Here is a 20,680-nt window from a genome sequence, read left to right as displayed (position 1 = left end):
GCTCTGCTGCTCTTCATAGGGTTTTCATGGCCAATTTTTTCGGAAGTGGGTGGCCAGGTCCTTCTTCCTAGTCTATCTCAGTCTGGAAGCTCTGCTGAAACCTGTCCACCATGGGTGACCCTGCTGGTATTTGAAATACCAGTGACATAGCTTTCAGCATCACAGCAACACACAGCTGTCACAGTATGACGACTGACAGACGGGTGGTGTGGTTCCCTGACGGGGAAATGAACCCCACTGCAGCAGTGAGAGCACTGAATCTTAACCACTAGACCACCAGGGCTGGCCTCCTGTATCCCACCCCTGGACAATGTTTTGTCCTCACGAAGATCATTAGTCCTCCAAGGACAGGAGCCAAGTTCCTAGGTGAAGTTCCTTTAACTTCACATGTGTCTCACCAACGCATGTGCCTTGGAAAAGGTACACAGTCGGCGCTCAAGTAAAGACCTGTTAGTTGACTGCCTGTAAGTTCAGGTAGCAATCATACTACTACAGGGAGATGATTGGAAAGACCTGGAATCAGACTTTCCCCCCAGGCTCACAGTGAGGACACAGGAAGCTGCCCCAGGGAGGGGCTCAGGAAGGCGTAGTTTGATCGGGAAAGGAAAGATCCTGGCTCCCTGGCAGACCCTTTTCAAAAGTTGCCACCTTGTGTGGTCTGCCCTTAGGTTTTTTTTCCCCAGCTTTCTTGAGATATGATTGACATATAAGATCATGTAAGTTTCAGGTGTACAAAGTGATGATTTGATTTGCCCTTAGATATTTACCGGGGCATACAGCCAATGCCCTCTGAGCCTCTCTGGGCACCACACTTTGGGGCACTGGGAGCCTGGAGTGTCACTGTCCTGCCCTGGCTTGGGCCATAGGGCTGTAGCAGGTTGTGAGAACCAGAGGCCACGTATTTTGTTCCTGCAGTGGGATGGTCCTCTTGGCAGGGCAAGAGAGCCTTCCCACAGAGGACAGGAGAATCAGGGAGCTAGTGCTTGGCTGGGCAGATAATCAGAGGCTTCAGCTTCCAGAGGCTTCTTGGCAAAGAAACAGAGAATGGTGTTAATTAAAAAACAACAACAAAAACACTCCTATACTTCCTTTTTTTTTTTTTTAACAATAATATTCTCAGCTCCCAGATCCTACGGATATTTTGCATAGCATGATCCTTCCCAAGCTTATCGCTTTAAAAACTCCTCACCAATCATCTTGGTGCCCTTCTTGACTTGTCAGGGAGAGCTAGGACACAGCCTCCCTCTACCCCACCTGCCCGAATTCCAAAGTGGGGGAAGCTTTGGAACTCGGGCAGTTAATTTCCAAACTGAGTAACGTCACCTAATGGCCCTGCCTTGGCTGACCCGCGGTGACTCAGAGAGCCAGGCCTGTTGCCCGATTTAAAACCCGTAAACTAGCAACGCATAAAAGCCAGCTGGATGAGACTGACCTTTTTCCTTTCTTTTTTTGTCTTTTTGTCCTGGGGGGCCTGACCTTCCTCCTGTCCTGGCCTTCTGTCCCCAAAGAGAGAGAATCCAGTGCGGTAAGTGTCAGCACTCTGGACACATGGAGTGTGTTTGGGGTGCTGGAAGGAGGAGGGGACCCGGTTGGGGGGGCGATTGTTGTCATGAAATAGGAGCTGCTGTCACCTGTTGAGAGTGGCCTTCAGTTGGGGAAGCCTTCATCTCTCCAGGCTTTAGTTCCATCATTTGTCAAATGAAGAGCTTGGGCTAAATGAGCTCTGACTCCCTTTTGTATGAGAGGTGATTAACCACAGCGGTCAACTGGCCAGGCTGGGGTCCTCCAAGGGGCTTTGTGGAGTCCCTGGGCTGAACCCAGGGCTTAGGACCCAGGTGTCCCTCGTCCTGGGTCAGGGTGCTGCCCCAGGTTCCACCCCCCCCCCCACCCCGTCTGATCCTGTATCCTCCTTTCCTCCAAACGCCTGAGGTTTCTCCCTATTCTTGGCTTTAACTCGGTCTAAGAAAGTGCTAGCAAGCAAGCGTTAAGGCCAGGCTGCCTGCGTGTGTGCCAGCTCTGATTTGTTGCAAGTCTTTCTGATCACACTGAGGCTCAGAGGTTCTGTTTCAAGTGAAGAAGCCTTCTAAGTAAGCGCAGTGGAGTCTGAATAAAGAAAATCCTCCAGCGATTAGCAAAGCTATTTTATTCCTCATCGCCATCCTTGTATCTGGGGCCATCTAATCTGTTAGGATGGCTTTGGTTATTACTTCGTGTTAAGTAGGACTTGGAAGGTCAGGCAGCTAACTAACCATCTAGACAGCAGCTTCCTCGGGCGGCTCCTCCCTCTCGACCCACCTTCCCTTCCCAGCCCTCCACCCGCTGACTTGTTAAACCTCCCATCAGCAGCAGTGCGTGCGTCCCCTCAGCTTGCTGTGTGCTCAGATGTCCAGGTCCATCTTGGGGCCCAGGAATGGCTAGGGACATAAGGAAGGAATAATTGAAGCTGAAAATCCATTTCGGGTGCTTTCGTGTTGATCCCCCAAAGGTGACGTTTTTGGAGCGATGGTTTGCCTCGAGAGGAGGAGGGCTGCACTGGACCCCTCAAGGCTTATGTCCGATCCCAGCTTCGTGGGACATGGGGTAGATCTCTTCGCCTGTCCGAGCCTCAGTTTCTTTATCTGTAACACAGGCGTAATCCCTGCCCAGCCAATCTCTCGGCTTAGTTAGGAAGACCCCGTCAGAACAGGACCCAGGATCTGGGAGATTGCCTGGTTCACAGGGACCTGCTGCAGAGCGAAACGGGTGTTGCAAGTGCAACACCCTCCCTGTCCTCACATCGTCCTCATCCTCATTGCTGTTTGCTTTTGGCTTTGTGCCCCAGTCTGTGAAAGCTTTCTGCTGAAAGAAACCCGTGGGGAACTCCCGAGGGCGGAGCTCTTCACTCTGCGACGCTCGCCCTACATGTATGCACGGCAGACTCACAGAGCAGAGCGAGCACAGTCAGGCCCCTGGAGCGTCCACTGGGGGTGAATCAAGATGCCGTCCGGGGCCGGGTGGGCAGCTCGGGGGAGAGACGGTAGGGCCGTGTGCATGTGGCGCTGCTGTCGGAGGGGGTGTAGACTGAAGTAGTCAGCCCTTTGGAAACCAGGTTGTCAACAGATGAGGCCCACGGCAGGAAGGACAGGGCTGCGGCAGGGCGGGAGGGGGGCCGGGGGGACGGGCTGGAAGCTGTCCCAGAGGGGTTAGTCTGGAGTCCAATTAGAGGTAACTTCATTCATATTTCCTTGCCTAGCCGAAGCAATAAAAAATACTTAGTTTTTTGGCCGCCTGCCAGCCAGAGGCGGGCTGGATCGATGCCGCTAAATGCCTGACATGACTCTCCGGTAGCGGCGAGGGTTTTCAGCCTGATTGCATGAGAAGAAAGGGCTCGCTGTTCTCTGCACCGCGGACTGGGGTGCAGGGAGAAACACGAGCAGCCGCACACCTCCCTCTCCCCTCCACTCCCTCGCCCCCGCCCACCCGAGAGGAGAGGGGCTGGGAGCATTTCTGCTTAGCGCCGGGTGGCCACCGTTGGAGGAAATGAAATGACGGTGATTTTTCTGCCGGCGCTTGTAGCAGCTAATTGAATTGCGGCTGTGCGTGCATCGCCACTGCTCCCACTCTGCTGTGGGGAAGGTTGAGCTGCAGTTCCATTATAACCTCCATTTTTTCTTCAAGGCTTGATAACTCTGCCATTTTAATTTGCTTCAGGCAGAAACTTGGCAGGGAAGGGCTGCCCAGAAACCAGCTTAGGAAAGGAAATTAAGTTCTGTGGCTGGTTCCCACACCATGCCCCCCAGATGCTGCCCACCGGCCATCCATGCCTGTTTCCTCCGAGTGACCCTTGCCCCCAGCCGGCACTGGCGTCCAGGAAAGTGGGGAGACGGGAGGTGAAGGCTCATCGCGCCTGCCTTTCAATGCCCTTCTTTTCTGGACAGACGTCCCTCTGTGTCCCCATGTGGCCTCGTCATGCACCTCTGCGCTGCATGGGGATGTTGATTGACTGGCCTTCCCTCCAGCTGGGCTCTAAGCTCCTGGAGGACAGGGACTATGTCTTGCTTATTCCTCCATCCCTGGTATGCAGCCCAGGCCTGATCCAGGGCAGGTGCTCAGAAAGGGTGGGGGAGTGGTGAGGGAGTGAGGGAGGGTGTAGGTGGGACACTTAGACAGGAGTAAGCCACACTAGCCACACCCCCCAAGAACCTGGCCACCAAGAACACCATGGTCCAGCAGGTCCTCCTCTGTGGGCAGTCTCTCACCTTCTAGGACAGCTCTGTTCCCAGGCCGCCCGTGAGTGCTTCTCCTGCCTTGGCTGTTGGCCCATTTTCCCTCTTCCCAGGCCTCGAATTCCAAACTATACTCCTCCCTATTGGCTTTATAGTTGGAAGGAGAACTCATTAGGCAACTCCAAGCCTGAAAAATGTGGGTTTCCTTCATGTTCCTCCTGCTAGGGGGCCTTGGGCATGTTTCCCAACCTCTTGGGGCCCCTCCTTTCCCATCATTACAGAGGGGACGGTTCTACCTGCTCTTATACTTTTTCTGGCTTTCAGAGGGAAAGCCTTCACAGCGTTGCATTTTCTGTCTCTTTGTAACCCTGGTATTTCTCTGAAGTTGCAGAGGCCACGCACTGGATAGTAGGGCATCCACACACAATGCCAGGTTGTTGATCCACGCTCAGGCTGCCTGCTGGCAGCCGACGTTCTCCTTCCCTGTCAGTCTCCCATTCCTGTCCAGTTCAGCAGATGGAGTATTGCTCATGGCCCCAGTTTGTCAGTTCACATCCATCTCTTGAGACTCAGTGCAAATTCTGCTTATTCCTTCTTTGAGCAAGTATTGTTGGCAGGCACGAGATGGGTGGTGAAGGAGACAGATATGCCCCTACCCTCATGGAGTGTACAGTCTGTCTGAAGGCAAATGGCTCATTGCAAATTAATTATTTATTAGCAGCAGTATGGCTACAAAAGAAAATTGGGATGCTCCCAAGGCCTCCTGGGGGACCTAGTCTGGGAGTTGGGAGGGCTTCCTGGTGAGGCTCCAGTGGAGCTGAGACCTGCAGGACACACAGGACACTTCGGCTGACCGCCTGAGTTGCCTGCACTTAGCTATGTCTCTGCGTGCGTGGAGTGTTCACATTGAATCTCCTTCTTGCTTCCAGAATAACTCAGTGTCCCCCTCGGAAAGCCTCCGGGCCAGTGAGAAGCACCGAGGCTCCGCAGACTATAGCATGGAGGCCAAGAAGCGGAAAGCAGAGGAGAAGGACAGCCTGAGCCGATACGTATGTCTGAGAGTGTGGCGGGCTGGGGCTGGTGGAGACCCCGCAGAGCCTGAGTCGTGACTTGAGCCCTCTTGGTAGTCGGGAAGTGGGACAGAGGGGCACTGGTGGGGTCAGGAGAGGCGGCCCCACAGAGGAGGGTGGGTGGCCTGTAGTGAGAGGGCCATACACACGCTGGGAGCATGTGGGCCACAGCCTGGCAGGAGTGGATAGGGAGGTTGTCCCAGCCTCCGTGGGTTTTCGGGAAAGCTGTGGGCTCCTCCCACAGGTGGCCAACCACCCTGGCTGCCATCACGGCCCTCCCAGAATCCCCAGTCTGCTCCAGGGGGCTGTCCCTTTGTCCCCACACTCCGACCCTACACATGGCCATGGTGTCTGCTCTGCGCCAGGCCGTGCAGGGGTGATGGTTGGGACAGAGGGAAGGGGGCGACATGGTGCTGGGACTTGTGGTCTTGAGCCAAGCCTCGTTCAGCCACGTGAACAAGGCTGCTCTGTGGCTGTGAACAGGTTGCACACCCAAAGCCTCAGCTTCATTTCTGGGAGATGAGGCTGATCACCCATCCCACGCAGAGTGGTGGAAATGACAAAATGAGACTAGCGTGCTTACTCGTGAATGATGGCAGATATAAAATTAGCTGGAAAGAGGTGTCTGGTTTCAGAGAGCCAAGTTAAAGAGTTCTTAGAAATATTATAATGGGCAGGGGCCAGTTGTCGGTGAGGCTGCCAATGGGCATGGGAGCAGAGTGACCCCAGAGCCGGGGGGCTGGGCTGGGAAACAGCCTCGGGGGAAGGCCGACTTGGGTGGGGAGAGTGGAGAGAGCATGGACTTTGGGGTTTGTCCCAGGTTCAGATCCTGGCTGGTGGAAGCAGGCAGGGGTTCGGGCTCAGTCTGGGGTGGGAAGGGCATGGTCTCTTACCGGCTTCTCCCTTGGTTGCAGGACAGTGACGGGGACAAGAGTGATGATCTGGTGGTGGATGTTTCCAATGAGGTAAGGGCAGGCCCAGGTTGTGGGGCAGCTCTCAGTTTGGGGTGGCTGGAGATTGTTCCTCCCCAGGTGGGAGCTGCAGTGTCACAGCTGCTGCACCAACTTTACTGGCAGCCTGAGCAGGGCGACGAGGCCCCTGGGTTGGGGCATCAGGCTGGTCAGGGCTTTGCTGCATTGTGGCTGGGCATCCGTGGGCACTGAGGGGTTCCTAGGCTGGATCTCCAGAGAGAGACCCCCAAGATCCCAGGGAAGGGGCCAGCTCTCATTCCCCTTGGTCCTCCAGGCACTTACCCCAACCCCAGGCCTCAGTCTCCCCATCCGTGGGGCAAAGGGGTCAGACTAAATGGTTAAGACCTAGTTGCCCCCGTCTCTTTCAGCCAAGCTCCTCCCCATCTCCCATACCTGCTCCCTTCCATTCCCAGCACAGGGAAGACTCTAGGCTAGTTGTTACTTTTACTGCATCTCAACATCACTTGTGTTTTTAGGACCCAGCGACGCCTCGGGTTAGCCCGGCACACTCCCCTCCTGAAAATGGGCTGGACAAGGCCCGTGGCCTGAAAAAGGATGCCCCCACCAGCCCAGCCTCGGTGGCCTCCTCCAGCAGCACACCTTCTTCCAAGACCAAAGACCTTGGTCATGTATGTGGGGTCTGCCCCTGGCGTCGCTGAGGTTGGGAGAGGGCTGGGGAGCGTGGGGGTGGGGGAAGTGGTTCTGGAAAAGGGGTTGGAACTAAGGTGGTGCCAGTTGGAGGGCAGAGGGGTGGAGTAGAAAGAACGTGCATTGGAGTTAGGCCCTGGTTCAAATCCTGGTTTTACCACTTACTGCCTGGACCCTGTGCTAGTTGGTTAAGGTGTCTAAGCCTTGATCTCTGCATCTGTAAAATGGGACCAATCACCATAGTCCCTGCCAAACAAGGCTGGGCAAGAATTGAGGGGCTGTCGGGCAGTAGATTCCAACTGGAGCTGGCACTGGGCTTCATGTGGTGACCGGCGCTGGGCACTGTGGCCAGCACACAGCGTCCAGTTTTGGGGAGAAAGGAGTCTTCATGGCTTCCCTTGGTCTCTGTGTCTTGCCTTTTCAGAATGACAAATCCTCCACCCCTGGGCTCAAGTCCAACACGCCAACTCCCAGGAACGATGCTCCGACTCCAGGCACCAGCACGACCCCAGGGCTCCGGTCGATGCCGGGCAAACCCCCAGGCATGGACCCGATAGGTATAATGGGTAGGCACAGTGGGGCTGGGTTGACCGGGCTTGAGGGGACGGGTCTGCCCCCAGCCAGGGCTGGTGCCACACACATGGGCTGAGCACCAGGGGCTGTGTTGGAGTTGGGGCTCTCCCAGGGCCTGCCCTGGGGGCCTTCATGGTCAGGCTTGAGGAGGAGATGGACACCTGGTGCTTCAGCACTGATGTCAAGGCTTACTGGGGCCACGCTGGGCTAGGCATGTGGAAGTTGCTTCAGACAGGTCAGGACACTGAACAGCCCCCTTCTCTGGGCCTCCACGTCCTGCTCTGTAAAAATAGGTGGGCACATCTCAGCTTGACCCTTCTTGGGCTATGAAGACAGCGATCCCAGTTGGGTGGGTTTACTCTGAGAGGACTGCTTGGAGCAGGCAGCTTTAGAATGCAGGAGGGATTGCTCTCCCACCAGGCGGCGAGGTAGCTTTGTCCCGGAAGGAGGGGTGGGGCCCACTCCCCTTGATGGCCACCCCGGCTGACACCCGCCTCCTCACAGCCTCGGCCCTGCGCACGCCCATCTCCATCACCAGCTCCTACGCGGCGCCCTTCGCCATGATGAGCCACCATGAGATGAACGGCTCCCTCACCAGCCCCAGTGCCTACGCCGGCCTCCACAACATCCCGCCGCAGATGAGTGCGGCTGCCGCCGCCGCTGCTGCCGCCTATGGCCGGTCACCAATGGTGAGCTTTGGAGCTGTACGTAGACCTTTTGGCTCCTTTTTGGGGGACTGGGCAAGGAGTCGGGAGCTGGTGGGGGTTGGAGAGGCACTCCCTGCACACCGAAGGGGACCTTGGGGGGTCTCGCGACAGGCAGCCGCCCTTGGGAGAGAGTATTTATCAGAAACCAATGGACTTGGCTGAAAGGACACACACTGGGGTCAGGGGACCTGGGTCGCACGCCCTGCTTGCTCAGTGGTCACTATGTGACCTCACAGAATGCCACTTCCCTGGGCGGCCCCTTTCCAGACATCTGGGAAGTGGGGCGATCCCTGCCCTCTGGGCTCTGTGGGCTGGGAATCCCAGAACGAGTCAGGTGATCTCCACTTAGCAGGGGTTTGCAGGTGGGGCTGGTTGTCATGACAAGAATTGTCTGTGGTTATTGACGGCAGTTCAGATTTGGGTTGGCAGAGCAAGGGTCCTTTATCAGGAGATGATTTCTCTCTTTACCTCCTGTACCTGGGGTGGCCTCCTCTCCGCGTGATAGGCCCCCTGGGACACCAGGAGGGAACAAAATGGGGCGGGGCCGGCTCTGCTTTGTGCAGCAGCGGAACCTGGGCGTGGGGGTGGAGGATACTGGCTCAGAGTTGGGGGGTCTGGACTGTCACCCTATCCCTGCCACTGTCCTGAGCAAAGCACTTGGCGCCCCTTGGGCCTGTGAATGCTCTGAAACTATGGGCTCTGCTCTGTTTGGCTGTTTCCTGGGGTCTGAAGAGGCAGTGCTGTGCGGGCAGAGCCCAGGAAGTGGGGGAGGAGGAGGAGGAGGCAGGGGAGGGGGGATGTATGACGGCCTCCCTCACTAAGGGCTGGCTGTGTCTTGCCTTACAGGTTGGTTTTGACCCTCACCCCCCGATGCGGGCCACAGGCCTGCCTTCAAGCCTCGCCTCCATTCCTGGCGGAAAACCGTAAGCTTTGGCTATACTCGTTGTATGCTTCTTGGGGAGGACAGGGGAGAGCACACAACCCCCACCTCCTCCCGCCCCCGTCCTCCAGCTCTGGTGGACCTCCCCTTGGGGAAGGTGTCTGCCCCTCTAGAGGCACTCGGAAGCCAGGTTGCAACCCCGGGAAATGGCTGTCTGGCCACACTCCTGATCAGCCCAGGCTCCCTCTAAAAGGGGAACCAACAGGGGTTGAGAGTACGGTCACTGGGCTCTGGGAGAGAAGGAGCACTTCAGACATTGGTGCCTCCTAACCAGACGACATGGAGCTGCCCTGACCTTGGGGCTCCTTGGGGTTTACCTACTGGAGACACCCCCAGCTGGCATGCACAATGGCCTAAAACAGACCACCCTGGCTCACGCCCTGGCTCTGATGTGTACTCCACGGTTCATTTTGGGCGAACAGATTTCCCTCCCTAATACCCCTGGCTCTTGAAGGAGGGGTGGCATTCTAGCTGGGTCCTTTCCAGGGTCGGCACGTCAGGGATTTCGTACGTGGTGGGAAGGGGCATTCCAGGGCCCCTGTGGGGCTAGCAGCCTACTCTGGAGCGAGGATATATAAGTGGGAGCAGAAGTTAAGATTGGAATATTAAGCAGTCCCCACCCTTGTGGAGCCAGGCCAAAGAGGTTGGGGTTCCTGGGTTCCCTAAGACTTGGGGAGGGGGACCTGGAGTCAGGGAGGCCAGTCTGGCGGTCATGGGGGTTGAACTGCGCAGGGCCTATGGGCACCGTGAGAGGACTGGGGACGGCAGAAGTGATGGTTCTCGATCTTTCAGAGCATACTCTTTCCACGTGAGCGCCGACGGCCAGATGCAGCCCGTGCCCTTCCCCCACGACGCCCTGGCAGGCCCCGGCATCCCCAGGCATGCCCGGCAGATCAACACACTCAGCCACGGGGAGGTGGTATGTGCTGTGACGATCAGCAACCCCACGCGGCACGTCTACACAGGGGGCAAGGGCTGCGTGAAGATCTGGGACATCAGCCAGCCGGGCAGCAAGAGCCCCATCTCCCAGCTGGACTGCCTGGTGAGGGTCTCAGGGCTGCGGGCATCTCCTCTAGCTGGCCTGGGAGAGTGGGACAGCCTGGGACAGGGAGAGAGCCCGTCAACCTGGCCTGGCTCGGCCCTGTATTGGTTGGGCGACTTTGGGTGGGCTGGCCAACCTTTGTGAGCCCTGGTTTTGCCATCTATAAGTGGGGATGATACTGACCTCAGAGGGTTTGTGGAGAAATGTGTGAAAGATCGAAGGGCTGTGAGTGAGGAAAGGGACGGCCTGGCAGCTGCCATGTACGAGGGCAGGCTGTGAGCGTTGGTGTGGGGGGTGCTTGGTGGCGCTGGACGTGGCTGTGCTGGTCCCCGGGAGGGCAGGTGGGCAGCTCTCAACACTGTCCCTCCTCCCTCCAGAACAGGGACAACTACATCCGCTCCTGCAAGCTGCTCCCTGACGGGCGCACGCTCATTGTGGGCGGCGAGGCTAGCACGCTCACCATCTGGGACCTGGCCTCGCCCACGCCCCGCATCAAGGCCGAGCTGACATCCTCAGCTCCCGCCTGCTATGCCCTGGCCATCAGCCCCGACGCCAAAGTCTGCTTCTCCTGCTGCAGCGATGGGAACATTGCGGTGTGGGACCTGCACAACCAGACGCTGGTCAGGTGAGGCCAAGCGGCAAGTGGGGGTGCCCTGTCCTCGGGAAGGTTGTGCTGGTCGTGCCTGGCAGTGTTGCTGGGACTGTGGGGTGGCCAGAGCAGTGCGGGCGAGGGCCACCCAGGTGAGAAGACAGCTTGGCCTGCCTTGTGTGGGGGAAGCTGTGTGCCAGATGCTTGGTGTGGGCAGAGGAGGGAGGGCTCCTTGGTGCAGGAGCGTGCAGCAGGCTCTGGGAGAGGTAGAGCTAGAGCAGGTCTGGGGGGAGTGGAGACAAGCAGCGAGGAGGGTGGGAGAGCTGAGGAAGCCAGGCGTCGAGACTGGAATATAGGAGCAGTGTCGTCGGGCACAGAGCTGCCGGGTCTGAATCCTGCCTCCACTATAAACTCGTGCAGTCACTTAGCCCCTGTGTCTCAGTTTCCCTTGTGTGGAACAGGCATGGTGAGGCACCATCCTCAGAGCTGGGCCGCAGTGCAGAAGCTGCAGTGCCTGGCCGAGTCGGCTATCAGTACCCATTGCCGTCTTTGTTAGTTGTATTCCCATTCGGCTTGTGTATGGCCTCAGCCCCCCAGTTCGTGCAGGGTGAGGCAAGTGGATTAAGAATGCAAGCTGAGGAGGCATGGAGTGTGGGGCTAAGGAGGTTCCCCTGTTAGGCGCCCACCCCCTGGACCTGCCCCTGGACACGACCCTTGAGTGGAGTGGGAGAGGGCCCAGGCCTGGCTCTGCTGCAAGCTCACTAAGGCACCGCGGGTGGACAGTGCACCCGCTTCTGGGCCTTGGTTTCCTCTTCGGCTTAGAGGCAGAGCTGGCCTGCTCTGTGGGATGGCTACCAGCTTGGCAGTCAGTGGTTCCCTGGGGCTCACCCCTGCTCCCTGCTTGGCCTTCATAGGCAGTTCCAGGGCCACACGGATGGGGCCAGCTGCATAGACATCTCCCACGACGGGACCAAGCTGTGGACTGGGGGCCTGGACAACACTGTGCGCTCCTGGGACCTGCGGGAGGGCCGGCAACTGCAGCAGCATGACTTCACCTCCCAGGTGTGCGGCCCGAGGCTCTCCTCCCCTCCCCCAGAGCAGCGTGTTCCCTTCCCTCCCGGGGTCCTCGTGGCCCGGTCAGGGGACGAAGGGGCCCTCCCAGGTGGTCATGGCAAATGGACTTGAGACCAACCTGAGCCATGTGGAAAGGCTTCCTGGGGGAAGCGGCAATGAAATAGATTCACCAAGGTCTTGGAGTTGGACACATGTGACCCAACTGCTCAGATCTGATTCCCAGCTCCCCTCCTGTTGCAGTGTGGCCTCAGTTTTCTCCTTCATGGGCTGGCAGTCATAGTAGATCTCTCAGAGGTTTACCGGGAGCACCTGAGAGGGTCCCTCTAAAAGCCTCAGCCATAAGCCTGGCTCATAGAAAGCATTCTGTAAATGCTAGTTATTATGTTTTGTTGTTATTTGTATTACTCTAATATTTTAATCTTACACGTTTAATATTTTAGTGTTATTTACTCACTTTTTTTTTAATGAAAGGCAAAAGTCACAAAGATGGAGAGTGACTTTGAAAGTAAAATACCTGTGGCACCTCTGCGTTTGAATTCTGGCTCGCCCACTTACTTCCTAGAGTCAGCAAGCTCTCTGAGCCTCAACTTCTCACCTGTAAAATGGGGGTGAAAAGTGACATCCCACACCCCTGGGCTATTGGGCTGAGGGAGGGGGTCTCCGAGCCCTCAGGGTCCCTGAGCAGGGCCTTTGAGGACCCGAGGGCTCTGGAGGCAGAGGATGCTGAGCTGGGTCTGCCTCTTGCCCACAGATCTTCTCGCTGGGTTACTGCCCCACCGGGGAGTGGCTGGCCGTGGGCATGGAGAGCAGCAATGTGGAGGTGCTGCACCACACCAAGCCCGACAAGTACCAGCTACACCTGCATGAGAGCTGCGTGCTCTCCCTTAAGTTCGCCTACTGCGGTGAGCCTCGGGGGGCGGGAGCCCCAAGTGAGCCGGGTCCCGAGACCAGGCCTCCTGACCCCGACCAGTGTCCCCCCACCCTTGTCCCTCGGATGCAGATACTGCCAGAGGGTGCCTAGCACTCATGACCAGGCCAGAGCTGGTCCTTGCTGGCCTAGGGAAAAGGAACAGGACTCGCAGCCCTGCAGGCGATCCCTCCAGGTGGTTGAAACGACCAGCTTTGACGGCTGGTGGCCCTGGAGTGGAATACCTGCTCCTCCACTGAACAGCTGTGCGGCCTTGGACACCTCTCATCCTCTCTGAACCCCGTGGGTCTTTCTCTGTGGACCAGGGATAGCACGGCGCCCGCCACGTGGTTTGGGGGAGCATTAGTGCATGAACATGGGCAGAGCCCTGGCAGAGTAAGGGTGCCCCCTGACCGCGGTCTTCAGCTGGGTCTCCAGACCCTCAGGGCTTCACCATTTCCAGTACTTCTTGCTGTCTTCCAGTAGAATTGAGAAGGGCCAGTCCACCTTAGTGGCTTTAAAAAGAATCTTTTGGGGAAGTGTAATTGCTGCGATTAACTGTGAATCCTACCTTTTTCCGTCCCGGCCCCACCCACCCTCCCCCTTGTTTGCAGAGGAGGGCGTTCTCTGGGTGTCCATGTGTCTGTTATGTGTCTTGCTTACAAAGTGCCTCTCATAAGCAGAGAGTCAGCTAGGCACTCATTAGCGGTTCGCGTTTCCATGGCAGCTGGCCACGTCTGGGGTGGGTCTTGCTTTGGAGGGCAGCAGGCCACAACCTGACACTTCCTTTGCCTCCCACCTGCAGGCAAATGGTTTGTGAGCACTGGGAAAGATAACCTTCTCAATGCCTGGAGGACGCCATATGGAGCCAGCATATTCCAGGTACCGCCCACCATCCTAGGGCCCCTCTTGATTCCGCCCAGAGTCAGGGCCTGTCCGTGGTGATGGGCGCTGGAGAGCAGGAGGCAGAACAAGAGCTGCCCTGGCGCCTTCCGGCCCCCACCTGATGGGGGTCCATGATGGGTTCTCCAGAGACGAGGACTTGGGCACATCCGTGGGACACACACTCTGCTGCTGATGGCATCTGACCCCTGAGAGCGAGGGCTTTTCAGCAGGGGCCCTTGTAGGATTTCTAGAGCAAGGAGAAGTAAAGTGTGCTCCTGGCCCTGGCCCGCATGCTCAGTGCTCGCCGAGGGGCGCTGGCTGCCGAGCGTAACTGAGCATCTTCTTTCAGAGCAGTGTTACCTAATATTCAAGTCAGTTTGTATCTCATCTCAACACTTCCATGTAAGGAGAGAGGTGGGGCGGGAGAAAAAGGTCCAGAACAAGACAGGAGAGAGGGGAGAGGCTTTTTATGATTTTTCAAGATCTGGGGCCTCTCCTACTCTCTCACTCACACACATGCTCACAGACACACACATACAGTCGCACTCTCGCTTTCACGGCCAACACGCCACTTTCTGGATCCGTGCTGGAAATGTCTGGTGTCCAGTGTGTCACACACGTAACTTTCAGAGTCTCTCTAGTGACACTTCAAAGCTCAGGTGCAAATCCTTTTCTTAGCTCACCAGACTGAGAGCTGGCCTGCCGACTCCTGCTCCCAGCTCGGAGATGCTTCCTCCTATTTGTACACTCAGAAGAGAAGCTTGTGCTAAAGTGCTCTGTGTGATCCTTAGAACTTCCTTAAAGTTCACCTTGGACCCTGTGAATGAGCTCTTCCTTATAGAAGAGCAGGTGGGAGGAGCATCTTGAACTGCGAGCGCCTCTCTGGGCTGGGTGTTAAGGCCTCGATCTGTGTGACCATGCTCTGTGTGCTGAAGGTCAGAGCCCCAGGGCGGGTAGAGGGCGATTCAATTCAATTTAATTCCGAGAGCGTAGAAATGGTATCGACTACCGGGAAAGTGATTCCTGTCTTTTTTCTCCCCGCACCCCGCTGCTTCTCCTCGTCTTCCTCCTCCAGTCTAAGGAATCCTCGTCTGTCTTGAGTTGTGACATTTCGGCGGATGACAAATATATTGTAACAGGCTCTGGTGACAAGAAGGCCACGGTTTATGAGGTCATCTATTAAACAAGGACTCTAACAGGGCTGTCAAACTCTGGGAGAAACAGACTCGGCTGTGACAGGGAGACCCCGGCGAGGGGCCCCGAGGATGGCGGAGGACAGGCGGCGAGCAGCTGAGCGTTCCGGGGCTGCGCTCTGGCAGGCTGGGGGGCACATGCCCCGTCACGGTCCGGACTCCTGGGCATGGATTGATGTGTCTCACGGACTCCGATGGATTTCTCTTCTCTTCCTCCCCGTTGACAATCCTGGCAGATGCTACCAATAGATTTATTTGGAGGCTCGTGGCTCCAGCTCCCCACAGACACCCTCATGAATCTCTGTCTTTCCTTCCCCTTTCTTTTGACCTGTCCCCCTGCCCGGGGTCGGGGACGCTGGAGTGGACCACACATTTGTGCTGGGGGCCCTCATTTTCCCGATTGTGCAGCGCACAAGATTTGTGAAAAGTGTAAATAGACTCCTATCGCGGACTGGTCAGTGGGGGAGGAGGCCCCCTCCCACCAGAAACGCGAGCCGTGTATTCGCCTGCTGTATTTGTAATCCACTCGCGGTGGTGGCTTTTTTTTTTTTTTGTAAACAGAAGCTCCCATCTGGGAAGGGGAGGCAGAGAGGGAGAGCACAATGGAGAGGGGATAGAATGGGGAGAAAATCTTGGGGTGGAGGAAGGGAGCTGTAGCTGGTTGCCAGACTGAGCATTAGGTACCCCCTGGAATGAGTGTGCCTCCCTCCCCGGGGACTTAGGGACTTGGGTCTGAGAAGCGTCAGGATTGAGCGCCATGCAGACTGATGGATGGACAGTGCTTGAGACAGACGGACAGTGCTTGAGACGGGGCCAGCCTGGGCTGACATCAAGAGAAACGGTCAGATTCTTCTGTGGCCTCTCAAGCTCCTCTGTCTGCCTGCCTCTTGCCCTCTGTCCTCTCCCTCTCTCAGGTGTCTGACTCTCTCTCTCTCCCCACTCTCCCTTTCCCTTTCTCTCCCCCTCTTCCCCTCTCTCCTCCTGGCTTCGTTGGTCTCTCTCTGTAGTGCACACTTGGTTATCGTGATGAGAAATGGAAGTTCACAGGAACTCCATCTCCGGCCCTTAATCTTCAGACACAACCTAAAAAGGACAAAAAGTTAGAGGAAAGCATAGCAACTCAGCTCAGGGAGCTACCAGAGAAAAATAGCAACTGATGTGGGTGCTTTTTTTTTTTTTTTTAATTTGAATAAAAAGAATTAGAAGTGATGTCCTTTTATAAAATGCCTCTCCCCTTTTCCTGCCTGTGCCCCCATCCTCGCTCCCTGGAGGGGAAAAGTGTGTTAACCTGCAGGGTTGTGGGTCTGAAAGGATTACCCCCCAACCCACCTGGGCTGGCGGCGGGGGCTGAGGGCTCGGGTGGGGGTGGGGCACAAGTCCCGGCACACTGTGGTGACTTCTGGCCACTTTCATTCTCTCTGGAGCCCAGACAGGTTACAGGTAGAATATTGTCTTCTGCAGGTACCACTTATTGGTACCAAAATGTTCTGAGGTATTAGGATTTGGGTTGCTTTTTTTTTTTTCCTTTTGGTCTTTTTTTTTCCTTCTTTTAAGGAAAAGCTAAAGGCCGTTGTGAGTCCTGGTGGTGGGCTCTCCGTGGATGTAGCATATGGAAGATAATTTTTATACTGCATTTTTATGGATTATTTTATAATGTGTGATTCTGTCTGGTGAGAAGGAAGGAGGAGCCCCGGTGAAAACGGCCGTCTTCAGGGACGTGGAGGCCACCGCCTGGCAAGGCGCCCTGTACCTTTTCGGAAGTGGAGGGTGTCTAGAATCTCTCTCTCTCTCTCTCTGGCTCTCAAATGTTCGTCTGCTCCCTCTTGTGAAGGCTCTAGCCACAAGGGAGGGCGAGGGTAGAAGAAAGTTGATTCCTGAAGAAAAAAATGAAAAGTCATTGTAATGAGCTGTTTTTATATTTTTAAAAGTTACTATTTAAAGGTTGGTTTGATTGTTGTGTGTTAATTGCCCCCTCCCCCGCATTTTCTCAGTCCTCTCCAAGAAGGGAGCCAGGGCTGCTGTCACCCTCATGTCCTGGATCCTGGGCGGTTTCCTTTGTCATCCGTAAACATGAGCTCATCTCGTCTCAGATCACTTCCCATGCTGCCCCCACCCCTAAGTCTGACTGTGCAGGACAGCGAGGGGGCTGTTCACAATACGGCTCTACACCACCTCCCCAGTCTCAGCACCAGGGAGTGGGGGGGTGGTGTCCTCCGGGCAGACAGGGTTCCCTGAGGGGAAGACCACCATTACCACTAAAGTCTTGTACAGCTGTCAAGTGCAAAACTTTCTGGAAAAAAATGAAATGTGATGAACTTCAAGTGAAATTGCAAAGTGTCTATGAACGTCGGGGCCTGAAAACCCGCATCATTTTTTTTAATCTTAACAAATTTAATGTTGGGGGGACCCTCAATCTCCTGAAGTCTTCGGGAGGAGGGCTTTGCAAAAGGGGCAGGACAGGCAATGCAGGTCATGGTCCCCAGAGAGGCAGGGCTGGGCCTGGCTGGGTTCCCAGGCTTGTGGATTTCTTGTTCCCATTCGCAGAATCTCTCCAGAACTGGGGCCTAACATAGTTTCCAACTCCTTATTTTGTTAAAGTCATTATAAATCAGCACAAACAATTGCCTGCTGTCATTTCATACAAGAAAGGGAATTTAACATTTAAAAAAAGGAGTGACAATCAGAATAAAGCACCGTCTTTATTCTAAGCCTAGAAAGGACAGCTGGACTGCACGCACAGGGGTCATGTAGCTGGAGGGGGTTGTCCTCGCAGGCTTCTCGAGGAGAAGCTTCCAGCAGGTAGGAAGAAGGCTGATCTGAGGCTGCAGTTCAGCTGACAGCTCTGTCTTCTATGGTTGCATGGACTTTGGTAAAGTGTCACCCCGTTGGACCACACTAGTCTCATTTGTCCAGGTCTGCACATTGCAGCAGCGGGAGTGAGGGCCAGAGGGCAGGCTCTGGCCGGGAAATTCTGTGTGCACCCAGGACTTGCCCGGGATTGCCTGTCGGTGCCGAGATAGGGTTGGAGTTGGGGCTTGCCGGCCCCAGTGGGTGAAAATCGCCCTCGGTGAATGCTCACCTCCAGTCTTGTCCCACGGGAGTGAAGGCCAGCGTTATTCCCATTTCCGAGAAGGGGAGGCAATCTCTGAAGGGCTGTTATACCAACATTTTCTGGGCATACTCAAGGGTGCACAGGTGACCAAGATTTGGTCCCAGTCGTAGAGGCTCACAGTCGAGGGTGGGGAGAGACAATACAGCCCCTTAACTGGGCCTGTGTAAGTGGTGTCAGGGCATATCCTTTAGCGGCAGCTACCAGCGCCTCGACTCCTGCCTGTTCTCACTGCCTCTGTGCTTACACCTGCTCACCAGGCCTCTGCACGCTGATGCTCACTGCGCATGCTTCCTCCTCTGCCTCGGCCTGCACCCACCGCTCCCACCCAACACCTTCCACTCAGCTTCTTAGAAGCCGAATTTTCATGTTAATAATCTGCAGGTGGTTCCTCTGCACTTGGAAGCTCTTCTAGTCTACGTGGTAAACATTCCGACTCCCATCCTTAATCCCCCGAGGCTGCCCCTGCCTCCTCCTCTACAGGGTGGCAGAGGCCTTGACACCATTTTTCTAGACTTTTTGAAAGTCACTCCCTAACTTTTTCTGCAACAATCCAGGGTCGTACCAATCATAACATTTGTAACATCTCCCTGCACCGATTTGGATTTGCTTGTCTGCCCAGCTAGACTAGTTTCCCGGGAGGGCGGTGCGCAGGACTGACCCAGGGCAGTACTAGTGAATAGAGGAGGAGCTTTCACTAGCTTGAGATTATCCTCCTATTTCTCAGGGTGAGCAAGGCATGTGGATGCTCATACTTGAAGCCCAGAGAAATGAAATGACTTCTGAGTTCTTGCAGCTGTGTTGTGCTGCCTTTGCTCAAAGCCAGGAGATCTGTGTAAACAAATGGAGAGGGCGTGGCTGTCGGAAGCCAGCTTTCATGGTTTTAGTTCACGTCGGATTGTGTACAAGTGTCCAGGTCATTCCTAGCAACGGCTGACCAGGCCACCCTTCTGGCCTCTGTCTGAGTCACTGCCCATCCCTGTTCCCCACCCCTAGGCAGCCCCAGCAGCGGCAGTGACTGTCCTAACTGGTAGGGTTTACGGGAAGGTACAGAGATACTGGGACCTGGATGCTGGAGCTCGAAGGGTCCTTAACAAGACTGTTTAATGTTATGAACTGGCCGTGGGATATCCTGTGATGATGGAGTGTAAATGTTATTTTCAAGAACACAGTGTTTGAAATTGAACATTATTTTTAATATAAAGTATGGCAAACAAACCTGATTAACCTTTTTTATTTGCATGGTTAGGCATCATGATTTTTTTGTGTTAACAATATAAAATGTACCCATGAAGCATTTTTAAACATTACACCAAAATTGCACCTTTTGTATTTGAAGAGACATTTATACTCAGCCCCTGATTTTATAAACAGGACAGTTAAGGCCCAGAAAAGGCAAGTGGCTTACCATGAGCCGCACAGCCAGAGCTGAGATTACGTCTGGTACCTCCGCCTCCCCCGGACCCCTGGCACACTCCTTGAGGGAGGACAGGAAGCTAGGAGCGAGCTGTCCAGTGGGCAGGACTGAATAATTCTGTTTGGGGGATTAGTATCCAGGGGATGAGGCCTCCTGCTCCTTCTCCAAAAGAAATTCCTCATGGAAGGGAGATGGCCCACAATAGTCATGGAAACCAGCCTCCTGCCTTGAGAAAATCCTAGAACTCACCCACCCATCTTGCCCATGCTTCCGTCCACCCATCCATCCATCCATCCGTCACCCACTCATCCACTCATCTACCTAGCCATCCATCTACCCACCCATCCGTCCAACCAACATTTGGATGGTGAGAATCTAATATGTGCCAGTCATGGTTCTAGGTGGTGGGATGCAAGGATCAATGAGACACAATGCTTCCCTCACAGAGCTCTGAGCCAGCTGGGAGAAACGTAAACTGACAACTGCCACTCCATGAGATGTGTGAAGGCACAAACCAGAAGATGTCACAACACGTGACAGACATTAACCTGGGTATGGAGAGTCAGCGAGGGATTCCTGGAAGGAGTGAGCTGAGACCTGAGGAATAGAGTTGCCATGCCAAAGGGAGGTGGGTGAGAAGTGTTCTGGGTAGAGGAAGAGCATGTGCTAAGGCCTGGGGTGAGAGGGTGTGATCTTACCCTGTACCCCTCGCCCAGCCTGTCTGATTCTCGCTCCTCCCCTGCTCTAGCTCCAATCCAATTGGCTTAAATCCCAGTTCCTGCTGCCTCCCCCTGACCAGTCTCCAGTGCAGAAGCCAGGCTAGGATTCAGACGGGCAGGTTGGTAAAACTCAGGAGAGGGGAACTGGGCAGAGGCCAGAGTTCCGGCCTGAGCCAGAAGAGGCAGGGGGATGGGCAGGAAATGAAGTCGGTGGGCTGCAGTTCAGGGACCGAGAGAATGCCTGTGATGACCCCCAGGGCTGTAGGTCCCCAACACAATTGGCATTCGAAGACCTGGGGATCTGTGCACTGGATCGTTGGACATGGTTGGTCCCTCTCTGGGTGGTACACCCATTCTCAGCTCCCCAGTCCCTCACAGTTACTTTTGTAAACTGCACATCTGTCCTCATCACTCCCCTGCTTGGAGCCCCTCACTGGCCCTCTGCACAGCACAGTGTCTAAACTCCTTAACTAGTCCCCAGGCTGGGCCCTGCATGTCCAGAGTCACCCCTCACCTCTTCTCCTGCTGCACTTTACACACCAGTCACACACACCTCCAGTGTCCTCCAATTTTAGGTTTTGTATGTGCTTGTCTTCCAGCCTGAGAGCCCCACATCCTTTTTTCAACCCCT

General features: G+C 55.5%; 1 protein-coding gene across 4 annotated transcripts in view; it reads left to right on the top strand.

Annotated features, from left to right (window-relative positions):
• Nucleotides 1–16,748, top strand: part of TLE3 (TLE family member 3, transcriptional corepressor) — a 50,032-nt gene extending 33,284 nt beyond the window's left edge. For 2 of the 4 annotated variants that reach the window (XM_058541966.1, XM_058541968.1), the window contains exons 8-20: nucleotides 1,509–1,525; nucleotides 5,135–5,254; nucleotides 6,190–6,240; nucleotides 6,723–6,875; nucleotides 7,319–7,451; nucleotides 7,972–8,156; nucleotides 9,021–9,097; nucleotides 9,907–10,156; nucleotides 10,534–10,781; nucleotides 11,660–11,807; nucleotides 12,571–12,721; nucleotides 13,532–13,608; nucleotides 14,687–16,748. In XM_058541966.1, the coding sequence (XP_058397949.1) occupies nucleotides 1,509–1,525; nucleotides 5,135–5,254; nucleotides 6,190–6,240; nucleotides 6,723–6,875; nucleotides 7,319–7,451; nucleotides 7,972–8,156; nucleotides 9,021–9,097; nucleotides 9,907–10,156; nucleotides 10,534–10,781; nucleotides 11,660–11,807; nucleotides 12,571–12,721; nucleotides 13,532–13,608; nucleotides 14,687–14,794 (1,718 nt within the window). In that variant the 3' untranslated portion in view covers nucleotides 14,795–16,748. Of the gene's footprint in view, nucleotides 1–1,508; nucleotides 1,526–5,134; nucleotides 5,255–6,189; nucleotides 6,241–6,722; nucleotides 6,876–7,318; nucleotides 7,452–7,971; nucleotides 8,172–9,020; nucleotides 9,098–9,906; nucleotides 10,157–10,533; nucleotides 10,782–11,659; nucleotides 11,808–12,570; nucleotides 12,722–13,531; nucleotides 13,609–14,686 lie in introns of all 4 variants that reach the window. The other 2 variants (XM_058541965.1, XM_058541967.1) reach the window with 1 other exon arrangement.
• The last annotated feature ends 3,932 nt before the right edge of the window (nucleotides 16,749–20,680 follow it).

The sequence above is a fragment of the Diceros bicornis genome, chromosome 5 (assembly GCF_020826845.1).
Source record: "Diceros bicornis minor isolate mBicDic1 chromosome 5, mDicBic1.mat.cur, whole genome shotgun sequence".
In the NCBI taxonomy this organism is placed as follows: Eukaryota; Metazoa; Chordata; class Mammalia; order Perissodactyla; family Rhinocerotidae; genus Diceros; species Diceros bicornis.
Note: the sequence above shows the minus strand (reverse complement) of the source record. Positions and strands in the feature narration are given on the sequence as shown.